The 22,516-nt window shown below is 37.9% G+C and overlaps 1 protein-coding gene across 4 annotated transcripts in view; it reads right to left on the reverse strand.

Moving 5' to 3' along the window:
* TLK2 (tousled like kinase 2) overlaps nt 1-22,516 on the reverse strand; it is a 105,243-nt gene that overhangs the window by 36,644 nt on the left and 46,083 nt on the right. For all 4 annotated transcript variants that reach the window (XM_036837137.1, XM_036837139.1, XM_036837138.1 and 1 more), the window contains 5 exons: nt 21,298-21,465; nt 7,874-7,969; nt 6,377-6,469; nt 1,942-2,052; nt 570-706 (listed from right to left, as the gene is read on the reverse strand). In XM_036837137.1, the coding sequence (XP_036693032.1) occupies nt 570-706; nt 1,942-2,052; nt 6,377-6,469; nt 7,874-7,969; nt 21,298-21,465 (605 nt within the window). The remainder of the gene's footprint in view (nt 1-569; nt 707-1,941; nt 2,053-6,376; nt 6,470-7,873; nt 7,970-21,297; nt 21,466-22,516) is intronic.

Here is a 22,516-nt window from a genome sequence, read left to right on the forward strand (position 1 = left end):
AGGAATGCTCAAGATTCCAAGTTGCTGAGAGGCACAGGCAGTGGGGCTGGTCACCAGCCTGACCCATGGCTCAGTCCTTGCCTCCAAGGAGGTGATTATCTCTGCTGACTGGATACTCTCCCCTTAAAGGGCCCCAGGGACATGTCCTGTAAGTTCTTCCAAAGCTTTATTTTGTTTTATACCTAACTCAGGAAATCCTTCCTTGGGTCTTTGCCTATTTCATTTTCCTGTGGACCCAGAATAAATGCTGACTGTGGGTGTACTCCTCATGAAAATCAATTACATAATTAAAAGGATATCAAGTCAGGTCCCAGATTTTTCTTTCTTAGCTTTGTTGATTCTGATTCTTTTAAGCTTTAACGTAGAACTTGTTTTTTATTCATCTGATTATTTGTCATTTTTTTTCCAGGACTTTATCTCATTCCCTACATTTCTTAACACATGTGGTGACAAAAACTGAATGAAATGATGACTGTCACTACTAAGATATTAATGACTACAATTACAAAAAAATTTTTAAGTCCAAACCAACTTTTCAGTTCTCGACTTAATCATCACAATTCACTTACTTGATAAGGTTCTGGAAAGCATAACCGTCTGTCCACTGTTCAGTGAACGAGGCCCCATGTCGGACAGTGGTAAAGTGACCCAATCTCAAGCGATCTTGCATGCTTTTATCTCTACATGCCATCTTCTCTTGTTTTGACTTAGGGGAAAACGACAAATAGAAAATAATTTTATTTTCCTATGAGAACTCATATACAGCATTATGTTTATTTTTTTGTACTATACTGCTCAAAGTTTAGGACAACTGGCTAAATCTACACTGACTTCAGGAAGTACCCTAAAGCTATAAACGTTCTATATAACCCATAAATGTTCTATGTTAACATATACCTTGTTATTTCTCTTATAAATGTGGAAAAAAGTGATTTCCTTTCTATAAAATTAATGGATTAAGAGATGAAGCAAAGTTCTCCGCAGTATCTCTGACATCAATAAAATAATTCACTTCACTTTTATCAGTGTTCCCTGTCTTTTTAACAGCATTTCAAAGATTTCAGCAAAAATAACCGCTAGTCTGGGACTTCCCTGGCGGTCCAGTGGTTAAGCCTCCAGGCTCCCAATGCAGGGGGTCCGGGTTTGATCCCTTGTCAGGGAACTAAGATCCCAAATGCCACAACTAAGATCCCACATACCGCAACAAGCCGCAACAACGAAGACCCAGAGCAGCCAAAATAAATAAATAAAAATTTAAAAAAAGAAAAAAAAAGAAAAAAAACCACTCGTCTGTCTCAAACCTCTAGCTTGTAATAATTTCATTAGGAAGTATTATCATCTTAAAACTTCCACTATAAGATAAATAAGTACTGGAGATGTAATATTTTTAAAATTTTCAAGAAATAGTTACTTGTATCTATTAAAGGCAAGTTGCAACTAATCAGTTACTATAATAAAGGAGACATCAGCCAATTAAAGTATCATATACAAGTAAATGCCAACTTAGTTTTTTAAAGCACAAAGCACTGAATTATCACATTATATACATAAGTTACTCCAAATACCATATCTGAAATAGACATAAAACTATTGCTAAATGTCTGTAATAGTAACAGGATACACGCTTTAATTAATAGGACGAATGTAAGAATTTTGGAGAGCAATACCCCGAATAAACTCAACTAGGACAAGCTGCCCCTGTCCAACCAACACCATACTCAAAGCAAAGCACAATCAGAAAAAATATCCCAAATTATCACTCTGGATACTTGGTTCAGTGTCCACACAAGAAAGAATTCTAACTGTCAAATCATGAGAAGTCTTTTCCCAAGAAGCCCTACTCTGAAATACTTTCATTTCAGGTAAAGAGTAAGAAGCCACAATAATGACACACACTAAGCATCTTGGGGTACAGAGTTCAGGCCACCACTAATCACTTACCTTTTCTATAAGGAGTTTCTTGCTCATTGTCACACATCGATTTAATCGTTCTTTGTATTTCTCTAGCATCTTTTGCTGTTCATCAATCTGCCGTCTCAAATCACAGTTGGCCTTCAATGGAAAAAAAATTTTTTTAATTAGCTCCAAGGAAGATAGATTAATACAAAAGCAGTTTCTAGGGAGTCTGAAAATCATCTGTTGTTAAATTATAAGCAAAATTAAGGTTCAAAGAGGTAAGAGTAACTATGCCTTTTTAAAAAAGAAGGTAAATACTTCGTTCCTTGATTCTCTTTTAATAAACTTATCATTTATTAAAGATGAATTCTGTTACTAGAAGTGGGCATGTTTTTCTACTGATCATATTTTATTCCTCCCCAAAGCCAGTTACAGATAAATCTAGTACATCACACATACTTAAATTGTCACAAAATAAAAGAAAAAACCTACAATGAATGAGATGTTTAAAATTCATATAAAGAGCAGTTTTTAGCACTTACAGATTAAATACTTCCAAAGGGTGATTAAGCACTACCAAAAAATTACAGAATTTTTTAAAAAAAAAACTACATAATGTTCTTTATGTTCAATTGTTCTTTGTTTTTCTGTTCTTGTTTCCAAAGAAGAAGAGACATGGATTTATATAAATGTTCCTTACCAGAGAAGCCAGGCACACCCATGCCCGTCTAAGACAGAACTAACAAAGAAGTTGAATACAGCATCTTGGTTCAAGAACACCAGAATGTAAATACACAGTTACTTTAGCTGTGGTCAGAAGGGCTAAATACTTTGAAAAATTCAAGCCTCCTACAATAACAGAGAAGGGAAGAACCACTAACCCAAGGTCAACTTTGACTTGCAACTCCTGAATTTATTCTTGTGTTAAACAAAAGATATCTACTCTTTTGGCAAATAAATGATACTTTATAATAACTTGCTTGAATTATGAAAAAAATACAGCATTTCCCAATCAAATGATATGTGTTTCTGAAACAGTAAAAAGCACAAATGGAAGATACTATAGCACACTCAATTTTTGAGACTTTTCAGCTTCATTTTAAAGTGACCACTGTACAACAGCTTCCATCTCCAAATTTCTACTCTCCTCATAAACATAATTTCTTCTTATTAGTTCTTCTAACAGAGCCCTAGAGTTCTATGGACCATGTTACCGAAGGCTAAAGTACAAGTACATTTGGGTAAATGTGACTAATTCATACTTAAAAATCTACAAGCCAAAGATCATGTAATGTTGGGACTTCCCTGGTGATCCAGTGGTTGGGACCCTGCACTCCCAATGCGGGGGGCCCCGGGTTCGATCTCTGGTCAGGGAACTAGATCCCGCATGCATGCCGCAACTAAGAGCCCACATGCTGCAACTAAGAGCCCGCATGCTGCAACTAAGAGTCCGCATGCCACAACAAAGATCCCACATACAGTGTGCCACAGCTAAGACCCGGCGCAGCCAGGTAAATAAATAAATAAATAAATAAATAAATAAATAAATAAATATTTTAAAAAACCAACAAAAACAAAGATCATGTAATGTTTATATGAAATTCAATCTACTTTTGGAAGGTGAGCATTGAAATCTGTAATCAAATTTATGGCATCAATCAATCTCTGGCAGCTTATTTAAACTTTTAAGAACTCAATTTCTTTCATGAATCTACCACTGAGTAAACTGTGTGGCTTTAAGAAAGTTATTTAACTTCTTTGTGATTCTATTTTCTCACTTGTAACACAGTAATAAAATAGTACTACCTTGAAGAAAAAAAAAAAAAAAAAAAAAAAAGAACTCAATTTCTGTGGTTTCTAACACTAACGATTTTGTGTTCAGGTTTAAAATAGCACCTGGCTAGCAGCTCCTGATGCAGCCTTACCCAAACATCTAACTAAAATGGAAAAGCTCAATGAATGGTCCATGCCTGCCTGAAAGGAGATATAAAGAGCAGTGGTCATTCCCCCTGTCCCTCCAAATCAGAAACACAAGCTCTCATCAACTTGAAAAAGTGGCAGCTGTCCTTTTGTATCTTCTTTTTTGACATATCCATTCCACTGGCACTGCTCTATACCCAAAGAAAGACTACAACCTTCAGAAAACAAGGCAGTAGAAAGAGGGTAGCGGTGAGTAAAGAGAACATACCACTTCCTGGAAAATTAAACCAGACATTTTTTTTAAACCCCCCAAAAAAGAGTCCTAAGTTAGGATCAGTTTTTCACTTCATCTTCTCAATCTTAAGAAAGTCAGGTGATGAAGGAAGAAGACAAGCCCATGATCCTTTTTCAGTCCAGCAGAGCTACCCTGGACAAAAACCTGCCAATACTGCAACTAGGTTAGGAACTTTTTAAACCCACAGTATCTAATTATAAATCTTGGTAATTCAACGAGCACCCAAGTGTACAAAAACAGGAATAAGAGCAACCCCAAGCAAGTATGGATGCTAACAATGAAAGATGGAAAATAGATACTGGGTCCAAACATGGCTCTCCTCATTGAAAGATGGAGAAAAGCAAACAAACAAAAGAAACAGGCCTAAGGAAAAATATTTCTGAATAGGAAAGGGAACATCAGCTTGAGAACAATAAAAACACTGGAGAAGATTAAAATGTTAGCCAACTTTATTTATAAATTGGTAGTATTTATGTATAGATGCATTTATATATGCTACAGGGACTTCCCTGGCAATCTGGTGATCAAGACTCCGTGCTTCCACTGCAGGGGGCACAGGTTCAATCCCCGGTCAGGGAACTAAGATCCCACATGCCGTGTGGCATGGCCAAAAAATAAAAATAAATAAATAAATAAAATTTTAAAATTTATATATATGCAACAAATAGCTCAAAAAATTACTGAAGTAAATGTACCAAATGTTTTACCTCAGTAATGGAATTATGGCTGTCATATTTTTTTTTACTATTCTCTAAATTTATTATAAAGAGCATGTATTGCTTTTACAATACGAAAACAATAAACCTTAAAAAAAATTTTGTAAAGAATGGGTCAGGGCTTCCCTGGTGGCGCAGTGGTTGAGAATCTGCCTGCCAATGCAGGGGACATGGGTTCGAGCCCTGGTCTGGGAAGATCCCACATGCCGCAGAGCAGCTGGGCCCGTGAGCCACAACTACTGAGCCTGCGCGTCTGGAGCCTGTGCTCCGCAACAAGAGAGGCTGCGATAGTGAGAGGCCCGCGCACCGCGATGAAGAGTGGCCCCCGCTTGCCACAACTAGGGAAAGCCCTCGCACAGAAACGAAGACCCAACACAGCCATAAATAAATAAATAAACAAATAAATACAATTAAAAAAAAAAAAAAAAAAAAGAATGGGTCAGTCAATATGCCAAACTGTATATTAAAAAATCATTTCAAGGGCTTCCCTGGTGGCACAGTGGTTGAGAATTCGCCTGCCAATGCAGGGGACATGAGTTAGAGCCCTGGTCCGGGAAGATCCCACATGCCGCAGAGCAACTAAGCCCGTGCGCCACAACTACTGAGCCTGTGCTCTAGAACCCGTGAGTCACAACTACTGAGCCTGCGTGCCACAACTACTGAAGCCCATGCACCTAGAGCCCGTGCTCTGCAACGAGAGAAGCCACTGCAATGAGAAGCCCACGCACTGCAATGAAGAGTAGCCCCCGCTCACCGCAACTAGAGAAAGCCCACGCGCAGCAACGAAGACCCAACACAGCCAAAAATAAATAAATAAAATAAACAAATTTATTAAAAATATATATATATATATATTTCAAAAAATATCGTGGTATTACTGTATAGCACAGGGAACTCTACTCAATATTCTGTGATAACGAATATGAGAAAAGAATCTAAAAAAGAATGAATATATGTATATGTATAACTGAATTACTTTGCTATACACCTGAAACTAACACAACACTGAAAATCAACTATACTCCAATAAAATTAAAATTTTAAAAAACCACTGTATATTTTCTAGAGGTATATTTTTAATTCCACATTAATTATTTTTGAAGTTTCTCTTGTAAGCACAAAAAACTTTACATGAATAGGTTATAAAAGATACAAAATGCAAAACCAGGGCTGAAAAGTACTTGTGAAATAGTTTTTAAAATTCAAGGACATTAAAAAAAACAATTTTCCTGAAATGGGAAAACATTTTATACCTATTCTCACAGTTCCAAATGAAATACAATACTCCACACATATATTCCTCTAGTATATATTTAAATATTAAAATTCTATAATTGAGATGTCCAATTTAAAGACAGAGTTTAGAATATAGGTTTGATCCTCGTTCCCTACTCAGATTCCCTCAGATTAAAGGAAAATATCCAAATGTTTACTTTTTAACTTTATTATTTGGCTATGGTAATTATCTCTATGATATGTACATAATTCAAATATATATAAAATCAATTAGTGCTTGTTATAAAATCTCTTATGACATTTTAATACTTACTCTTAACAAATCATCTATTCTTCCTTCCTTCTTCTCTAAGTCAGAATTCTTACTGTTTTCTAGTGCAGATATTTTTTCTATTGTGAGGTCAGACTATAAAGAGAAAACAAATTTAGGATTAGTCTCAAAATACTACATGTCATCACATTTTTCTCATTACTTTTCTGAAAAAAAAAAAGCACTTGACAACACAACTAGCCTGGAATCGCATGGCTCAAGAATTTAAATCTGCTTTCCTCATCCCATTCTTTAAGCATTATGTTCTGCTACACCTGCCCTTCAAAAATATATTAGCTCTGGAATCAAATATATAAATTTTCAAACTGCTGTACACTGAACAGTACAGAAACATACTACTCTAGAAATGAAACTAACTTTGAATAGAAAAGGCCATCAGAGACAGGACCCAAATCTCTAAACGACAAACATGCCACCTAGTGGAAACAAAGAGTAACCAGAAGGGAGAGATGAACATGCAACTATCTAAGTCTGTTCAACTATTCAAAAGCTTAATTCAAATAAAATTGAAAATCTGCTCCTGAGGGTTGTTTAGCTCTTGCATCTTAAGAAATTCTCCTAGATTGCCAAGCATCCTGTCTTGAAGGCAACACAGTGTCAACGGGCTTCAAGAAAACCAGGTATAATATTTGGCTAGCTCAATACCACAAAATGGAGGATATATCCACTATCCTTTTCAGATATTATCTTTGAACGTTCACAACATTCCCTAAATTAAGGAGTTTCTGAAGACTGTTTAAGGAGAAATTATGTTGGTGTGCCACATGTTAAAGAAGTTTAAAACAAGAATTTACTGTATAGCATAGGGAACTATATTCAATATCTTGTAATAAACTATAATGGAAAAGAATTGGAAAAAAAGAATATAGACATATACATATATATGTATAACCGAATCACTCTGCTGTACACCTGAAATTAACACAATATTGTGAAATCAACTATACTTCAATAAAAATTTCTAAAAAAAGAAGTTTAGCTAGGTCTTGCTAAATGAGTATGTACACGGAATAAATTAAGTACTTTCACAAAGTAGGGAATTAAGATTCACTGAAGCCTACCATAAACATTGTGCCAACAAGCGTTTTGTATACACTAAGATAATGATAATCAACCACAGTTTTATAGATGATTTGAACTGAAGAAAACTAAGGCCCAAAACGATAAGGTATAAGTTGCAGAGCTAGAGTTTGAATCTAGGCCTAGAGGTCTTTTCCTTAACATCATGCTGCAGTATAATCATTTCTGCTGCAATACACCAGAAAGGTAAACAAACACCTCAAAAAGTTAAATTAAGAGCACCTTCCAAAAGACTCTAAATATTCATAATGCAAGTTCTGAATACGACGCACACAAATAATGAGGTGAAGTCAGAGAAATAAAGGGACAACAAAGGGAGGACCTAGATTTTATATGTAGTTATTAGTATTTATTCCTAGACCCTTCTTTTCCTCTTCTGTTTAACAATCAGTGACCTACCTGGGTCTGTCTGTGCTGGATGGAGATCTGTTTTTGGGAGCTGCAGGAATGCTCTGTGTTGCCAGATCCCGTAGATGAGGGACTGTTTTGCTGAGCCTGTAATAAAGGTCCATCACCAATCACAAGAAAGTTTTGCATCTTTCTCCACAAACATTTGTATGAATGCAAATGATTAACTCTATATAAAACAAACACTTGCTGATGAAAGTCAAAAGTCAGGGCCATGTAGCCAAGATGAAAGTATAAACAATTCAAATGAAAACTAAGGGCTAGACATGGTAGCTTAGACTACGTTACTGTAAATAGTTAAAAGTATCAAATGCTTATAAATGAATTTTTTAAATATGTAAATTATCAAATATGTAAATGCCCTTTTCACTTGTACAGTTGATACCTGAACAATGCATGGGTTAAGGGTGCCGACCACCCCACCCACCCCGCTGCCCGCAGTGCAGTGAAAATCCACGTATCTAACTTTACAGGTGGCCCTCCGTACCCATGGTTCTGCATCTGCAGATTCAGCCAATCTCAAGATGGTGTAGTACTGTAGAATGGATTTGTTGAAAAACAATCCACATATAAGTGGACCTGAGCAATCAGTCCAAACCCATGTTGTCCAAGGGTCAACTGTATTTTAATATGCTTTTGCAGGAAAGGCTGGTGAAGCATCCAAAGCACAGGGGATGCTTGTGACTCCAGGCAGAAAGGACTGTGAACTACTATTCAGAATAGCATCCTAAATCCTCAAACATTATCCATGAACATGCAGTGGTCCAAAAAATCCCGGTTGATTTCCAACACTGTCACTTGCTTACTGTGACTTTTACACATAAACGATGGGGCATTCTAAGGCATTTTCAAATTTATAAGGTTTAGGACTTAATATAATTCAACTGTTCAAGAATATGCAATCATTATACAGATGGTCCCCGACTTAACAATGGTTCCACTTAACGATTTTTCAACTTTAAGATGGTGTGAAAGCAATACACATTCAGTAGAAATGGTATTTCAAATTTTGAATTTGGATCTTTCCCTGGGTTAGCAACATATGGCACAATACTCTTTCATGATGCTAGGCAGCGGCAGCGAGCCACAGCTCCCAGTCAGCCACACAATGAGGGTAAACAACCCAACACACTTACAACCATTCTGTACCAGACAATCATACTGGGTTTTGCTTTCACTACAGTATTCAATAAATTACATGAGATTCAACACTGTATTATAAAACAGGTTTTGTGTTGGGTGACTTTGCCCAACTGTAGGCTAATGTAAGTGTTCTGAGCACATTTAAGGTAAGCAAGGTTAAGCTACAGTATGTTCGGTAGGTTTGGTGTATTAAACACATTTTAACTTACGAATGATATTTTCAACTTATGATGTATTTATCAGGACCTAATTCCCATCGTAAGTCAAGGAAGACCTGTACTTCAGAAAGTCCTTTTAAAAACAAAATTGCACCCAACACAGTACAACCCATCATAGACATAATTAGAAAATATTGGATATTCTGGGGATTATGGGCTAATGGCAATACAGTATTATCATCTCATCAGAGAATACAGTGTTTCCACATATGTAAATTTTTTGATACTTCCTATATATTCCTTTAATTATTTTCTTATTCATGAACATTAAAACAATGTATAACCACCACCTATTGAGCAATTATCACCATGATCACACACAGTCCTTACAAAACGCTATAAGGTAGTTATTATTTCCACTTATACATAAAGAAAATGCAAATCCGAGATATTAAGCACCTACGTGCGGTCACAAAGCTAGTTAGTGGGGGAACAAGAATAGCGGGCTATCTGCATCCATAATAACCGATCTCTATGACCACGGTACACTGACTACCTCACGTCAACAGTTACAGGTACTGTTGTGAGCAGGCCACAAGCAAGCTAAGCACTTCATACACATAATTACACTGAGGGCTCACAACAGCCTTGTAAGGTAGGCAGTATTATCATCTCCATTTTTATTTATTCATTCAACAAGTACTCACTGAGAACACCCTACGTCTAAGCACTGTGTTAGGTGCTAGGGACACAGTGGCCAAGAAAAACAGAAACAAAACCCACAGACCCAGTCATTACTCTGCCTTATAACGCTTACAATCCAAGAGAAGATGTATTAAGTACTCGATAAATACCTGTTGAAAGAAATTGTTAAATAAACAATCATATAATAAATGCAAAATTGCAATTAGGATACGTGCTATAAGAGTACACAACAGGGTACATAACCTAACTTAATGAGTTGGGGATGAATTCCTTGAGAAAGTAATATCAGGGTTAAGATTTGAAGGAAATAAGCAATCAGAGAAAGGAGATGATGGGGTCATTCCAGGTTCTCACATTCCATACAAGAACCTTAGGGGAAGAGAGAAGAATGATGTGGGGATCAAAGAAGTAAAAAATGAGAGGTCAGTCTCAAAGAGGTTAAACAATGCGCACAGCCTGTAAGTCAGAGCAGCGATTAGAGCCAGGTCTAGGATAGTCTAAATAACTGAAAATGTTCCCCACTCTTTCTACAATGTGGCAAATCTAACCTTGTCTTACTGATTAAGGGCCATCATTATAAAACTCACATATTGGGTTTCCCTGGTGGCGCAGTGGTTAAGAATCCACCTGCCAGTGCAGGGGACACGGGTTCAAGCCCTGGTTCGGGAAGATCCCACATGCCCCGGAGCAACTAAGCCTGTGCGCCACAACTACTGAGCCTGCGCTCTAGAGCCCGTGCTCCACAACAAGAGAAGCGACCTCAATGAGAATCCCGCGCACCACAACGAAGAGTAGCCCCCGCTCGCCGCAATTAGAGAAAGCCCGTGAGCAGCAACGAGGACCCATCGCAACCAAAAATAATAAATTAATAAAATAAATTTATAAAAAAATAAATAAACTCACATATTACACTGCACTATGATACAAGCATTATCTCCTTCAGTTATCATTAGGTTGCTCTTAAAACCCTCTCCTTTTAAAATATGTCCCTAAACAAACATGACTGTTTGAGCAGCTTTTATAATAAAAGCCAATAAGAATCACATGACCGGCTAAAAAGGCCCTTCTATGAACTTCTAGATTTTGGTATATGGGCTTTGTTAAAATGCTTTTTTAACATGTGCTCATTTCTAAGTTTTCTTTCAGCAAACCAAGATTGCAAGAATGTGATTCAAGGGGATGTTTCCAAATTAAAGCTCTCTGTAAAAATGTACATATAAATAGCCCCATGATAAGAAGTAAAAATGTAGAAAGTTAACTGAGGAAGTGGGACAGAAGTCAGGAGGTAGCAAATCCTCATGAAAATGAAAATAATACTTTCAAAAGGTAAAAGAACTACAAAAATATAAGGACCTACTGTGACAAGTGAATCCATGGTAGAAAAAAATGCTCTAATTCTGATCATTCATTAGATATTAATTATGAACCTCTGTGCCTGGTCCTGTGTTAAACACTAGAAGTGCAACACTGGAAAACAAAGAGAGCTTACAGTCTCCCAACAAGTCCACGATTACGGAATCATGTCCTCGAGAAATGAGAACAGAAGTCGATGGCCTTGCTAAGCCGGCCACTGTAGTTGTAAATTTAGTCCAACCCCTACTTTGCAAAACATTCTCCCCAGACTTCCATATTCTTTGTTCCTATTATAAAAGTAATATTAGCTTCTAATTCATGATTACAGGCTGGATCTCCCAAAGTCCTACTGATATTCAGAGATTTTTAAAAAAATAAAATCATAATAGCACTAAGAAACAAGGGAGAGTTGAGAATCACAAATTTTTTAAAACTTTAAATTTTAAGAAACATTCAAAAGCAGTTGGTATCAGACTGATAGAGAAAGTGAAATAAAGAAATTCACAGCTGAAAACATCAGCAGTAAAACAGGCTGGGTCTTTTCAAGAGAGCTCCTCCAAAGCCTCACAATGAGATTTACCTTTAAAAAAACCAGGAGCGACCCATGGGACAATTATCAGACATTTAAAACCTATACGGGGCTTCCCTGGTAGTGCAGCGGTTAAGAATCTGCCTGCCGGGCTTCCCTGGTGGCGCAGTGGTTGAGAATCTGCCTGCCAATGCAGGGGACACGGGTTCGAGCCCTGGTCTGGGAAGATCCCACGTGCCGCAGAGCAACTGGGCCCGTGAGCCACCGTTGCTGAGCCTGCGCGTCTGGAGCCTGTGCTCCGCAACAAGAGAGGCCGCGATAGTGAGAGGCCCGCGTACCGCGATGAAGAGTGGCCTCCACTTGCCGCAACTAGAGAAAGCCCTCGCACAGAAATGAACATCCAACACAGCCATAAATAAAAATAAATAAATAAAATTAAAAAAAAAAAAAAAAAAAAAAAAGAATCTGCCTGCCAGTGAAGGAGACACGGGGTCGAGTCCTGGTCCAGGAAGATCTCACATGCCATGGAGCAACCAAGCCCATGCGCCACAACTACTGAAGCCTATGCTCTAGAGCCCATGAGCCACAGCTACTGAAGCCCGCGCACCTCGAGCCCGTGCTCCGCAACAAGAGAAGCCACCGCAATGAGAAGCCTGCACACCACAACGAAGAGTAGCCCCCGCGCGCAGCAATGAAGACCCAATGCAACCATAAATAAATAAACAAATAAATAACCTATTTATTTATTTGTAAATAAATAAATACATAAATAAAACCTATACTGTCCAATAGGGTCCTCTCTTGATCTCTTCCTTGCATAATGAGGGTCCTGGATACTACTGCTTCTGACCCAAGGGTAAAGCACAAGAACTGGTCTCTTAAATAAAAAACAAACATGTAAATATTTAAAAATGGAAAATAAGTGGGTCCAGGGGAGGGCTCCTGCTATAAGTACAGTACCCCTGCCCTCCACAACTGACACAATGGAGGAAGAAATGGAATACACCACTAAGAGTGAAATAGTTACCTATCAAAACAATGCCCTCCTTATTTCCATGTTTGTAAAGGAGCTGGTCTTTCTGCCTAGAGTTTGCGAGATGCTTACACAGGGATTAACAGTCACCGCCCCCCAACCTCCGGAATGGTGGGCTATTTGCGAAGCAGTACTATGCCACTGAAGGGAAAAATCCATGCCAACAACCTATGCTAATCACCCTAATAGTACTGCACTCAACTAAAGCTATATATACATTTTCAAGAAAACAAACAGCACAAAAGGGAAGATCCAACATGAAAAAACAAAACCTGATCCAAAAGAAAACAGAGAATTCAATAAAAACAACTTTAAAAATAAAGTATGTTCAGAGAGGATCAAAAGCATACTACATCTATAAAAATGAAAAAGCAGCAAAGAACATGAAAAATAAACTTGATAAAATAAGATTACCAAAATTTTAAAAACTGAATAGATGAGCTAAGTAACAAAATGGACACAGTTGAACACAGAATATCTGGAAAACAATGTCAAGAAAATCTCCCAGAAGATAAAACAGAAAGTCAAACAGAGCAGGAAAGAAAAGTTAAGAAACATGAACAGCAAGAGGTTCCAAAACTATCTAACAGGCTTTTCGGAGGAAAAGAACAGAGGGAAAGATATAATCAAAGAACAGTAAAACAAAGTTTCTCTGAGGTTAAAAGGTAAGTTTTAAGACTGAAAAAGCCTACGATATGACAAGCAACATTAATGGAGGAAAAGGCAAATAGTGGATGGACCTCAAGAACAAAAAGATACCATCTGATCATCTCAATAGATGTAGAAAAAGCATCCAACACCCTTTCACGATAAACTCAACAAACTCAGAACAGAAGGGAACTTTTTCAATCCTGAAAGAGGCTGCCTCTGAAAAACATTTGCAATAGCATGAAAAAGAATAAATTCTTAGAAATAAATATATTCTTTCAATAATTTGAAATAAAAAGAAAACAAGGGCAAAATCTACACACCAAAAACTCCAAACCTTATTAAAAAGAAATGAAAGATACCTAAATAAATGGAAAGATATCTCATATTCATGGATTGGAAGACAATATTTTTGTGAAGGCAATGCTCCCCAAATTAACCTACAGAGTCAGCACAATTGCTATAAATTCCATCTGGTCTGTTTACAGAAACTGAAAAGCTGATCCTAAAATTCATATGGAAATGCAAGGGATCCCACAGCCAAAACAATCTACAAACTACATTTTTTAAAATTAAGGGTTTTAAGAATATCTTGTATAATGGTAAAAGATGTAGCTTTCAAGGAAATAACAGACCATGTATTTAAAAAAAAAAAAAAAGATCAGTTAGACCTTGACAACTAAACTGTCTCATTCAACCAAAACTAATTCAATGACTAGGACTGTCTTCTTCTTCTCAGTGAATCCAATAAAATCATTTGGTTTTACAGTGCCCAATAATGAAACAATCATAATATTGTAGGTGCTCCTTAAGTGTTTTCAAGTTTTAGAATAATTTATAAAGCAGAAACAACTCAATTATAGTTAAAATAACAAACAAAATACCACACACAATGTAACAATAACTAAAAAAGTGAAAGATGAAAAAGGAAGCTGGGTGATAGTATGTTAAACTCATCTCTTATAATGGGGAGTAAACAGACCTTGTTTAAAGTTGATTACACCAGAGGGACTTCCCTGGTGGTCCAGGGGTTAAGAATCTGCCTTCCCAGAAGACCTAAATAGACATTCCTCCAAAGAAGATACACAGATTGCCAACAAACACATGAAAGGATGCTCAACATCACTAATCATTACAGAAATGCAAATCAAAACTACAATGAGGTATCACCTCACACCAGTTAGAATGGGCATCATCAGAAAATCTACAAACAACAAATGCTGGAACTTTGTTATAAAGCAGAAACTAACACACCACTGCAGAGCAATTATACTCCAATAAAGATGTTAAGAAAGTTAAAAAAAAAAAATTCTGGAGAGGGTGTGGAGAAAAAGGAACCCTCTTGCACTACTGGGGGGAGTGTAAATTGATACAACCACTATGGAGAACAGTATGGAGGTTCCTTAAAAAACTAAAAATAGAATTACCATATGACCCAGCAATCCCACTACTGGGCATATACCCAGAGAAAACTGTAATTCAAAAAGACACATGCACCCCAATGTTCATTGCAGCACTATTTACAATAGCCAGGTCATGGAAGCAACCTAAATGCCCATCGACAGACGAATGGATAAAGAAGATGTGGTACACATATACAATGGAATTACTCAGCCATAAAAAGGAACGAAATTGAGTCATTTGTTGAGACGTGGATGGATCTAGAGACTGTTATACAGAGTAAAGTAAGTCAGAAAGAGAAAAACAAATATCGTATATTAACGCATGTATGTGGAACCTAGAAAAATGGTACAGATGAACCGGGTTGCAGGGCAGAAGTTGAGACACAGATGTAGAGAACAAACGTATGGACACCAAGGGGGGAAACTGCGGAGGGGTGGGGATGGTGGTGTGCTGAATTGGGCGATTGGGATTGACATGTATACAGTGATGTGTATAAAATTGATGACTGATTAAAAAAAAAAAAAGAATACCAAGAAATTTTCAAAATTTGTTTTTTGCTTTTCAACTAATACTTGCCATAAGAGGGTGAAAAGAGGGGCTTCCCTGGTGGCGCAGTGGTTGAGAATCTGCCTGCCAATGCAGGGGACACGGGTTTGAGCCCTGGTCTGGGAAGATCCCACATGCCGCGGAGCAACTAGGCCCGTGAGCCACAATTACTGAGCCTGCGCGTCTGGAGCCTGTGCTCCGCAACAAGAGAGGCCGCGATAGTGAGAGGCCCGCGCATCGCAATGAAGAGTGGCCCCCGCTTGCCGCAACTGGAGAAAGCCCTCGCACAGAAACGAAGACCCAACACAGCCATAAATAAATAAATAAATAAATTTAAAATAAATGTGATTTGAATAAAAAATATAAAATCGGGTTTAAAAAAAAAAAAAAAGGATTCCTTCTTAAAAAAAAAAAAAAAAAAAGAGGGTGAAAAGAAAGGATGAAAATCACCACTTGAAAAAAAAAAAAAAAAAACTACAATGAGGTATCACCTCACACCAGTCAGAATGGCCATCATCAAAAAATCTACAAACAATAAATGCTGGAGAGGGCGTGAAGAAAAGGGAACCCTCTTGCACTGTTGGTGGGAATGTAAATTGATACAGCTACTATGGAGAACAGTATGGAGGTTCCTTAAAAAACTAAAAATAGAACTACCATACAACCCAGCAATCCCACTACTGGGCATATACCTTGAGAAAACCATAATTCAAAAAGAGTCATATACCACAATGTTCATTGCAGCTCTATTTACAATAGTCAGGACATGGAAGCAACCTAAGTGTCCATCATAGGATGAATGGATAAAGAAGATGTGGCACATATATACAATGGAATATTACTCAGCCATAAAAAGAAACGAAATTGAGTTATTTGTAGCGAGGTGGATGGACCTAGGGTCTGTCATACAGAGTGAAGTAAGTCAGAAAGAGAAAAACAAATACCGTATGCTACCACATATATATGGAATCTAAAAAAAAAAAAAAGGTTCTGATGCACCTAGGGACAGGACAGGAATAAAGACGCAGACATAGAGAATGAACTTGAGGACACGGGGAGGGGGAAGGGTAAGCTGGGACGAAGTGAGAGAGTGGCATGGACATATATACACTACCAAATGTAAAACAGATAGCTATTGGGAAGCAGCCACATAGCACAGGGAGATCAGCTCGGTGCTTTGTGACCACCTAGAGTGGTGGGATGCGGGGGTGGGAGGGAGATGCAAGAGGGAGGGGATATGGGGATAAATGTATATGTATAGCTGATTCACTTTGTCATAAAGCAGAAACTAACACACCATCGTAAAGCAATTGTACTCCAATAAAGATGTTAAAAAAAAAAAGAATCTGCCTTCCAATGCAGGGGACACGGGTTTGATCCCTGGTCGGGGAACTAAGATCCCACAAGCACACGCGCCACAACGAAAGATCCCACGTGCCACAACTAAGACCCGACGCAGCCAAAAAATATAAATAAATATTCAAAAAAAAATAAAGTTGATTACACAAGAGATAATTTGACGTTAAAATGGTATTCAGTAGAAAAATCTAAAACACAAACTCTTAAGAGTGGTTGTCTGTCTGAGGAACACAAAGGAAAGAATTTTACTCTTCTCCATCACTTCAATTTTTTGTGGGCCATGTGCATGTACTATTTTTACAATTTAGAAAATTATATGCTTATAATTTTAAAAATTAATTTCCTATGTTGAAATATATAAAATTATGTAACGATTTTAAACATTTAAAGGCTCAAACTCATAATATGCTGCCCCCTATTTTTATTTATCAATATCTATCTATAGATCTTACATTGTTAGCACATATATATCTATCTCGCTTCTTTGATCAACTGTAGAGCATTCCACTGTATATATGTATTATATTTTATTTTACTAGTCCTTATATGAAAGATGCTCTCATTAATTCATATAACATATAATTACACTGAGTGTCTACGAGAGCAGATCCAGTTCCAGCACTGGAGATACAGAAGTGAACAACGCAAAGTCCCTGACCTGATGGAGCTTACAATCCAGTGGAGGGGAAGTAGTGTGGGAGTGGGGAGTGAGACAAAGAAGTAAATTATAGCAGGTCAGTTGGTGATAAGACCAAGAAGAAAAAATAGGGCACAGGAGCAACACAATGTGTGGGGTGGGCAGGAAGTGGTGCTATTTTATACAGTGCAGCCTCTCTGATAGGCTGTAAATTTAAGCAGAGACCAGAGAGAACGGAGGGAGCAAGGCATGCTGATATCTAGAGGAAGAATGTTAAGGCAAAGGCAACAGCAAGCGCAAAGGCTCTGAGGTGAGAGCATGTCAGGTATTATTTGAGGCAGAAACGTAGGCAGTGTGGATGGAACTTGGTGAGGAAGGGAGATAGTAGTAACAGATGTCAAAGTGGTGGGAAAGAGGCCATACAAAGCGTTATGTGCCATTTTAAACACTTGTGAGCAGGGCAGTGGCATGACTGGACTTATGTTTCAATGGGATCACTCTGATCTGTTGAGAACAAAGGCAGAAGCAAACAGTCCAGTTAGGAGGCTGCCACCATAATCTCAGTGGGAGATTAGATTTGAGTGGTAGTCATTAAAGGGGGTGGAAGTGGCAGGATTCTGAACATATTTTGAAGGTAAAATCAGTAAGACTTGCTGATGGATTTGGAATTGGGGTATAAAACAAAGAGATAAGACTAGAATGACTCCAAGATTTTTAAACAATTAGAAGAAGAGAGTTGACAATTACTGAGATGTGGAAGAAATGGGGGTCTGGAGTGGGGGAACAAGATGAAGAATTCAGTTTCAGTCATGTTAAATCTGGTATGCCTATTATACATAAAAACGCAACTGACTACATAGGTCCAGAATTCAGGGCACGGCTCTGGGCAGGAGATATAAATTTGGAAGTCCTCTGCATAACTGAAACAAAGAAACTAAATGAGATTCTCATTACAGAATGAAGGTAGACAAGAGGTCTGAAGACTGAGCCCTGGGGCACTCCAGTGTTTGGAGATCCTGGAAATGAGGAAGAACCAAAAGAGCAGAGGCCAAGAGAAGACCATGTGCTTGGAGAAGAAGGGACTGATCAACTGTGGCTAATGAATTATACTGAATAAGTTCTGAGAACTGATGGCTGGATTTAGCAACATGGAGGTCACAGGTATCCTTGTTCTGAGTTCATCTGAAACACTGGGGAGGGACACTGCTTCCAGATTTTTGCAATTTATAAACAATACAATAAACATCTTTGTGTAGTTTTATGGGAATGGAATTTCTGGACCCAAGGATATGTAAACTTAACACTGAGATACATTACCAACTTGTCCAAATGACTGTACCAATTTATAGTCAGTATAAAACTGCATGTGTATCTAAACTATTACCTGCACTAGGAATTATCAAATTTATTAATCCTTGTCAACTTGATAATTCAAAAGAGTTATTTTATCTTGTATTTCTCTATGGCTGCAGTTAAGCATTTTTTCTTGTTATTAGTCATTTGTCTTTTCTTCCTCCTGTAAGACTGCCTGTTCACAGTCTTTGCCTTTTTTTTTTTTAAAGGAAACTGCTTGTCTCTATCTATTAATTAACATTTGTTATATATTAATGTTAACTCTTTTGCTTTTTTCCTTTTTTATATCACTAAGTTTACATCCCAGCTGGAGCTGCAAAGAAGCAAAGAGAAACAGAACTGGACTTCCCTGGGGGCGCAGTGGTTAAGAATCTGCCTGCCAATGCGGGGACAAGGGTTCGAGCCCTGGTCCAAGAAGATCCTACATGCTGCAGAGCAACTAAGCCCATGCGTCACAACTACTGAGCCTGCGCTTTAGAGCCCGCGAGCCACAACTACTGAGCCTGCGTGCCACAACTACTGAGCCTGCGTGCCACAACTACTGAGCCTGTGTGGTACAACTACTAAAGCCTGCGCACCTAGAGCCCGTGCTCTGCAACAAGAGAAGCCACCACAATGAGAAGCCCACGCACCACAACAAAGAGTAGCCCCTGCTCTCCGCAACTAGAGAAAGCCCGCATGCAGCAAGAAAGACCTAATGCAGCCAAAAATAAATAAATATATTTATTTTAAAAAAAAAGAAAAAAGAGAGAGAGAAACAGAACTATACCAAAGCTTCTAGGCCTTTGGTTTTTATACTGTTTCCATGTTCCTTCTTCAGACATGATTATTTTCTTACTCCTCTGTCATCTCTCTTCCACATGAGAGCAATCTGGCTGTAGCATGTGCAACTCCTCTGACAGCCTGAGTACTAGGTGACAGGACTGAGCAGGTGGCTGTCCTTCACGTGTACCCGCCCCCAGCCTGCATGCCCATACCTCTGACGGAAGGCTCGCATCAGGGGAACGAGTTCTTGCTAATCAAAATCCTGTGTATTTGACTATGTGCCTGTCACACGATGAAATATATACATACAGAGAGAGACAAACATTCTCTAAAACAACACTACTGCATTCTCATACAAACTATTCCATACTACTGTCAGGCCCACTCAAAATATTATACTGGTCAATTCTCCCATTTTACGTTGTGTCTCCTTTGCCACTGAAGCACAAAATTATACTGTCTTCACACAAGAAGTTTCTCCATTCTTTTGATGTTAAACAACAACAAAAAAAATTGTACATTTTTAAAAAGCTATTACCTCTTTCTTGAGGGAAAGCAGTAATAACTACCAGAAAGTATTCCAAAGTAGAGAGATGGTGGGCCATTGTGGTGGCAGTGGAGACGGTAAGAGATGGTCAGATTCTGGATATAAGTATATTTTCTGATGGATTAGATGTAGAATGTGAGGAAACACGGGCATTAAGGATAAAGCCATGTGTATTAGTCCTCTATTGCTCTGCAACAAATTACCCCCAAACTTACAGAACTGTGAGGTAATAAATGGGTGCTGTTTTAAGCTGAGGGAGGAAGGAAGGAAGGGAGGAAGGGAGGGAGGGAGGGAGGAAGGAATGGATCCACATAATACACAATGATCCCTATCTAATTATGTTATTATTTTTATCTCCTTTCCCTAAGACACCCACCATTCCATGGCCTTTCTTAATACAATCGCATGTGGGTTAATCCCAGAGATTAGAAATTTATTTGCTCAGAATCCACAGAGCAAATAAAGAGGAAACAGATTATTACTGGAGAAAATGAACCAGTAAGAGGGAAAGAAATTTTGATCAATGGTGACATCAGCTCTGAATGATGCCCCTAAAAATGGAGGAATAGGGCAATGGAGCTTTTTCTTGCTTTATACCATCCTTGGCAACAAACAGGTACTTGGTAGGGCAAAGAAGCCAAGAAAAGCAACAACTTTTAAGCCAAACTGCATTATAATTTGGCAAATAAAAAATGGGGGTCAAACATTTATAATAATCAAATTCTTGTTCTTCAAGGAAGAAGAAAGAAGCAAGCGGAAAGGAGCAGGCAGGTAGCCAAATCTTCTTGGAGAAAGTAACTGTGCTAACACTCTGAAGAAGTGAGAGAAGGCAAGCATGTAGGTTGCCCAAGTACCACCAGGGGGAAATGACTGGTAAGCATGCCTGTCCCCACACTAAGATTTTATTAACTTGAATATTACTTTAAGTGATGGCTGGAGTTTGGAGATTTTATTTTGAATTCTAATGGAATTTGATTCCATTATTACAATTATTTTCTTTTCTTCTTTGTCAACCTAAGATTGTGTTTTCCTTCCCATGGTACACTCAGACTTTGACAGAGCAGTCTCTCTCAGCCCCTTGAACCAAGCGGGACTGAGTACAAACACATACCTTCAGAAGCAACACAGAGTTAGAAATCATCATCTGTCTACCAAAATAATTTCTCAAACTTCATCTCGGCGCTCCAGGAAAACAAGGATCTGCAGATCTGCATAAACTTAGCCTTAGTACTCACGGAAACAAAAGTGAAGCAGAGGCCAGCTCCCCTCTGGGCCAGCTGCTCTGTGTCGAGCCGAGGTTTTGCCAGCATCACTGACATCAGGGTTGGCAGGGCAGACTGCTCCTCTGACACCTCCTTTGCAGCGCTGCCATCTAAACCATAGAGGGGCTGTTCTACTCGCCGCTGGAAAACATTAAAGAAAACACACAAATTACATGAGAAAGAAAATCTGATACTGCCAAAACATGCAACAGATTAAAACACGGTTATCAGATATAAGAAGGATTTTTTTAAAAAAACAGCTCTGCAAACAAATAAGGAAAGCATAATAACATTATCACTGGATTATGACCTATCTAAAAACCTGAGTTAGTATCTTACTCAAATTCCATAAAATTACATTTTAATGGTTCTATATTTACATAACTCTGAATTTGCAGGATACTTTGTAGAGTTCAACAAACAACTTCATAATACCCTCAATTCTACAAAGGAAATGCTGTTTCTCTCCTCTAGATTAATAAAGATTAAGGCATTTGTCCCCTACTCTACAGGTAGAACTCATTTCACTCTATTCTATTCTCACCCTACTATACCTATATGCAAAAATATAAAATAAATACAAACAAAAGAACAATATACCACAATTATGTACGGTTTATTCCAGGAACGTAAGGATAGTTCAGTATTCCCTCTACTGATGTAATTCATTACATTAATGCAGGGGGTGGGGGTGGGCAGAGAATCAAAATTCTTTCCTTCAGACACCAAACAAGATTGGCACATTGTTGGGCAATGCTTTAAAAAACCCACAAAAACCAGAAGTATCCATGTTTAACACAACAAAGAGTATTTTTTCAGAAATAAACATAAATATAATTAATGGTGCTATACTCGAGGCACTTTCATTAAAATTGGGAACTAGACAGGGGTTAATACACTAATATAATCATTCACCATTATCATAGAATTTTTAGCCAAAGTGATAAGGAAAACAATATGAGGTATGAATATTAGAAAATATTAAACATTAAAAAGTGTCACTTTTGGATGATATAACTATTCACAAAGGAAACCAAACAAATCAACTGAAAAACAACAAATAAGGGTTCAGTAAGATGGCCAAATATAAAATAAATACACAAAAATCAATAGCTTCCCCACATATCACAACTGATTATAATCTGAACAAGCAGTAATAGAAAAGCAGATTCAAAATATCTGTGAAATACTT

This window comes from Balaenoptera musculus, chromosome 20 (assembly GCF_009873245.2).
Source record: "Balaenoptera musculus isolate JJ_BM4_2016_0621 chromosome 20, mBalMus1.pri.v3, whole genome shotgun sequence".
NCBI lineage: Eukaryota > Metazoa > Chordata > Mammalia > Artiodactyla > Balaenopteridae > Balaenoptera > Balaenoptera musculus.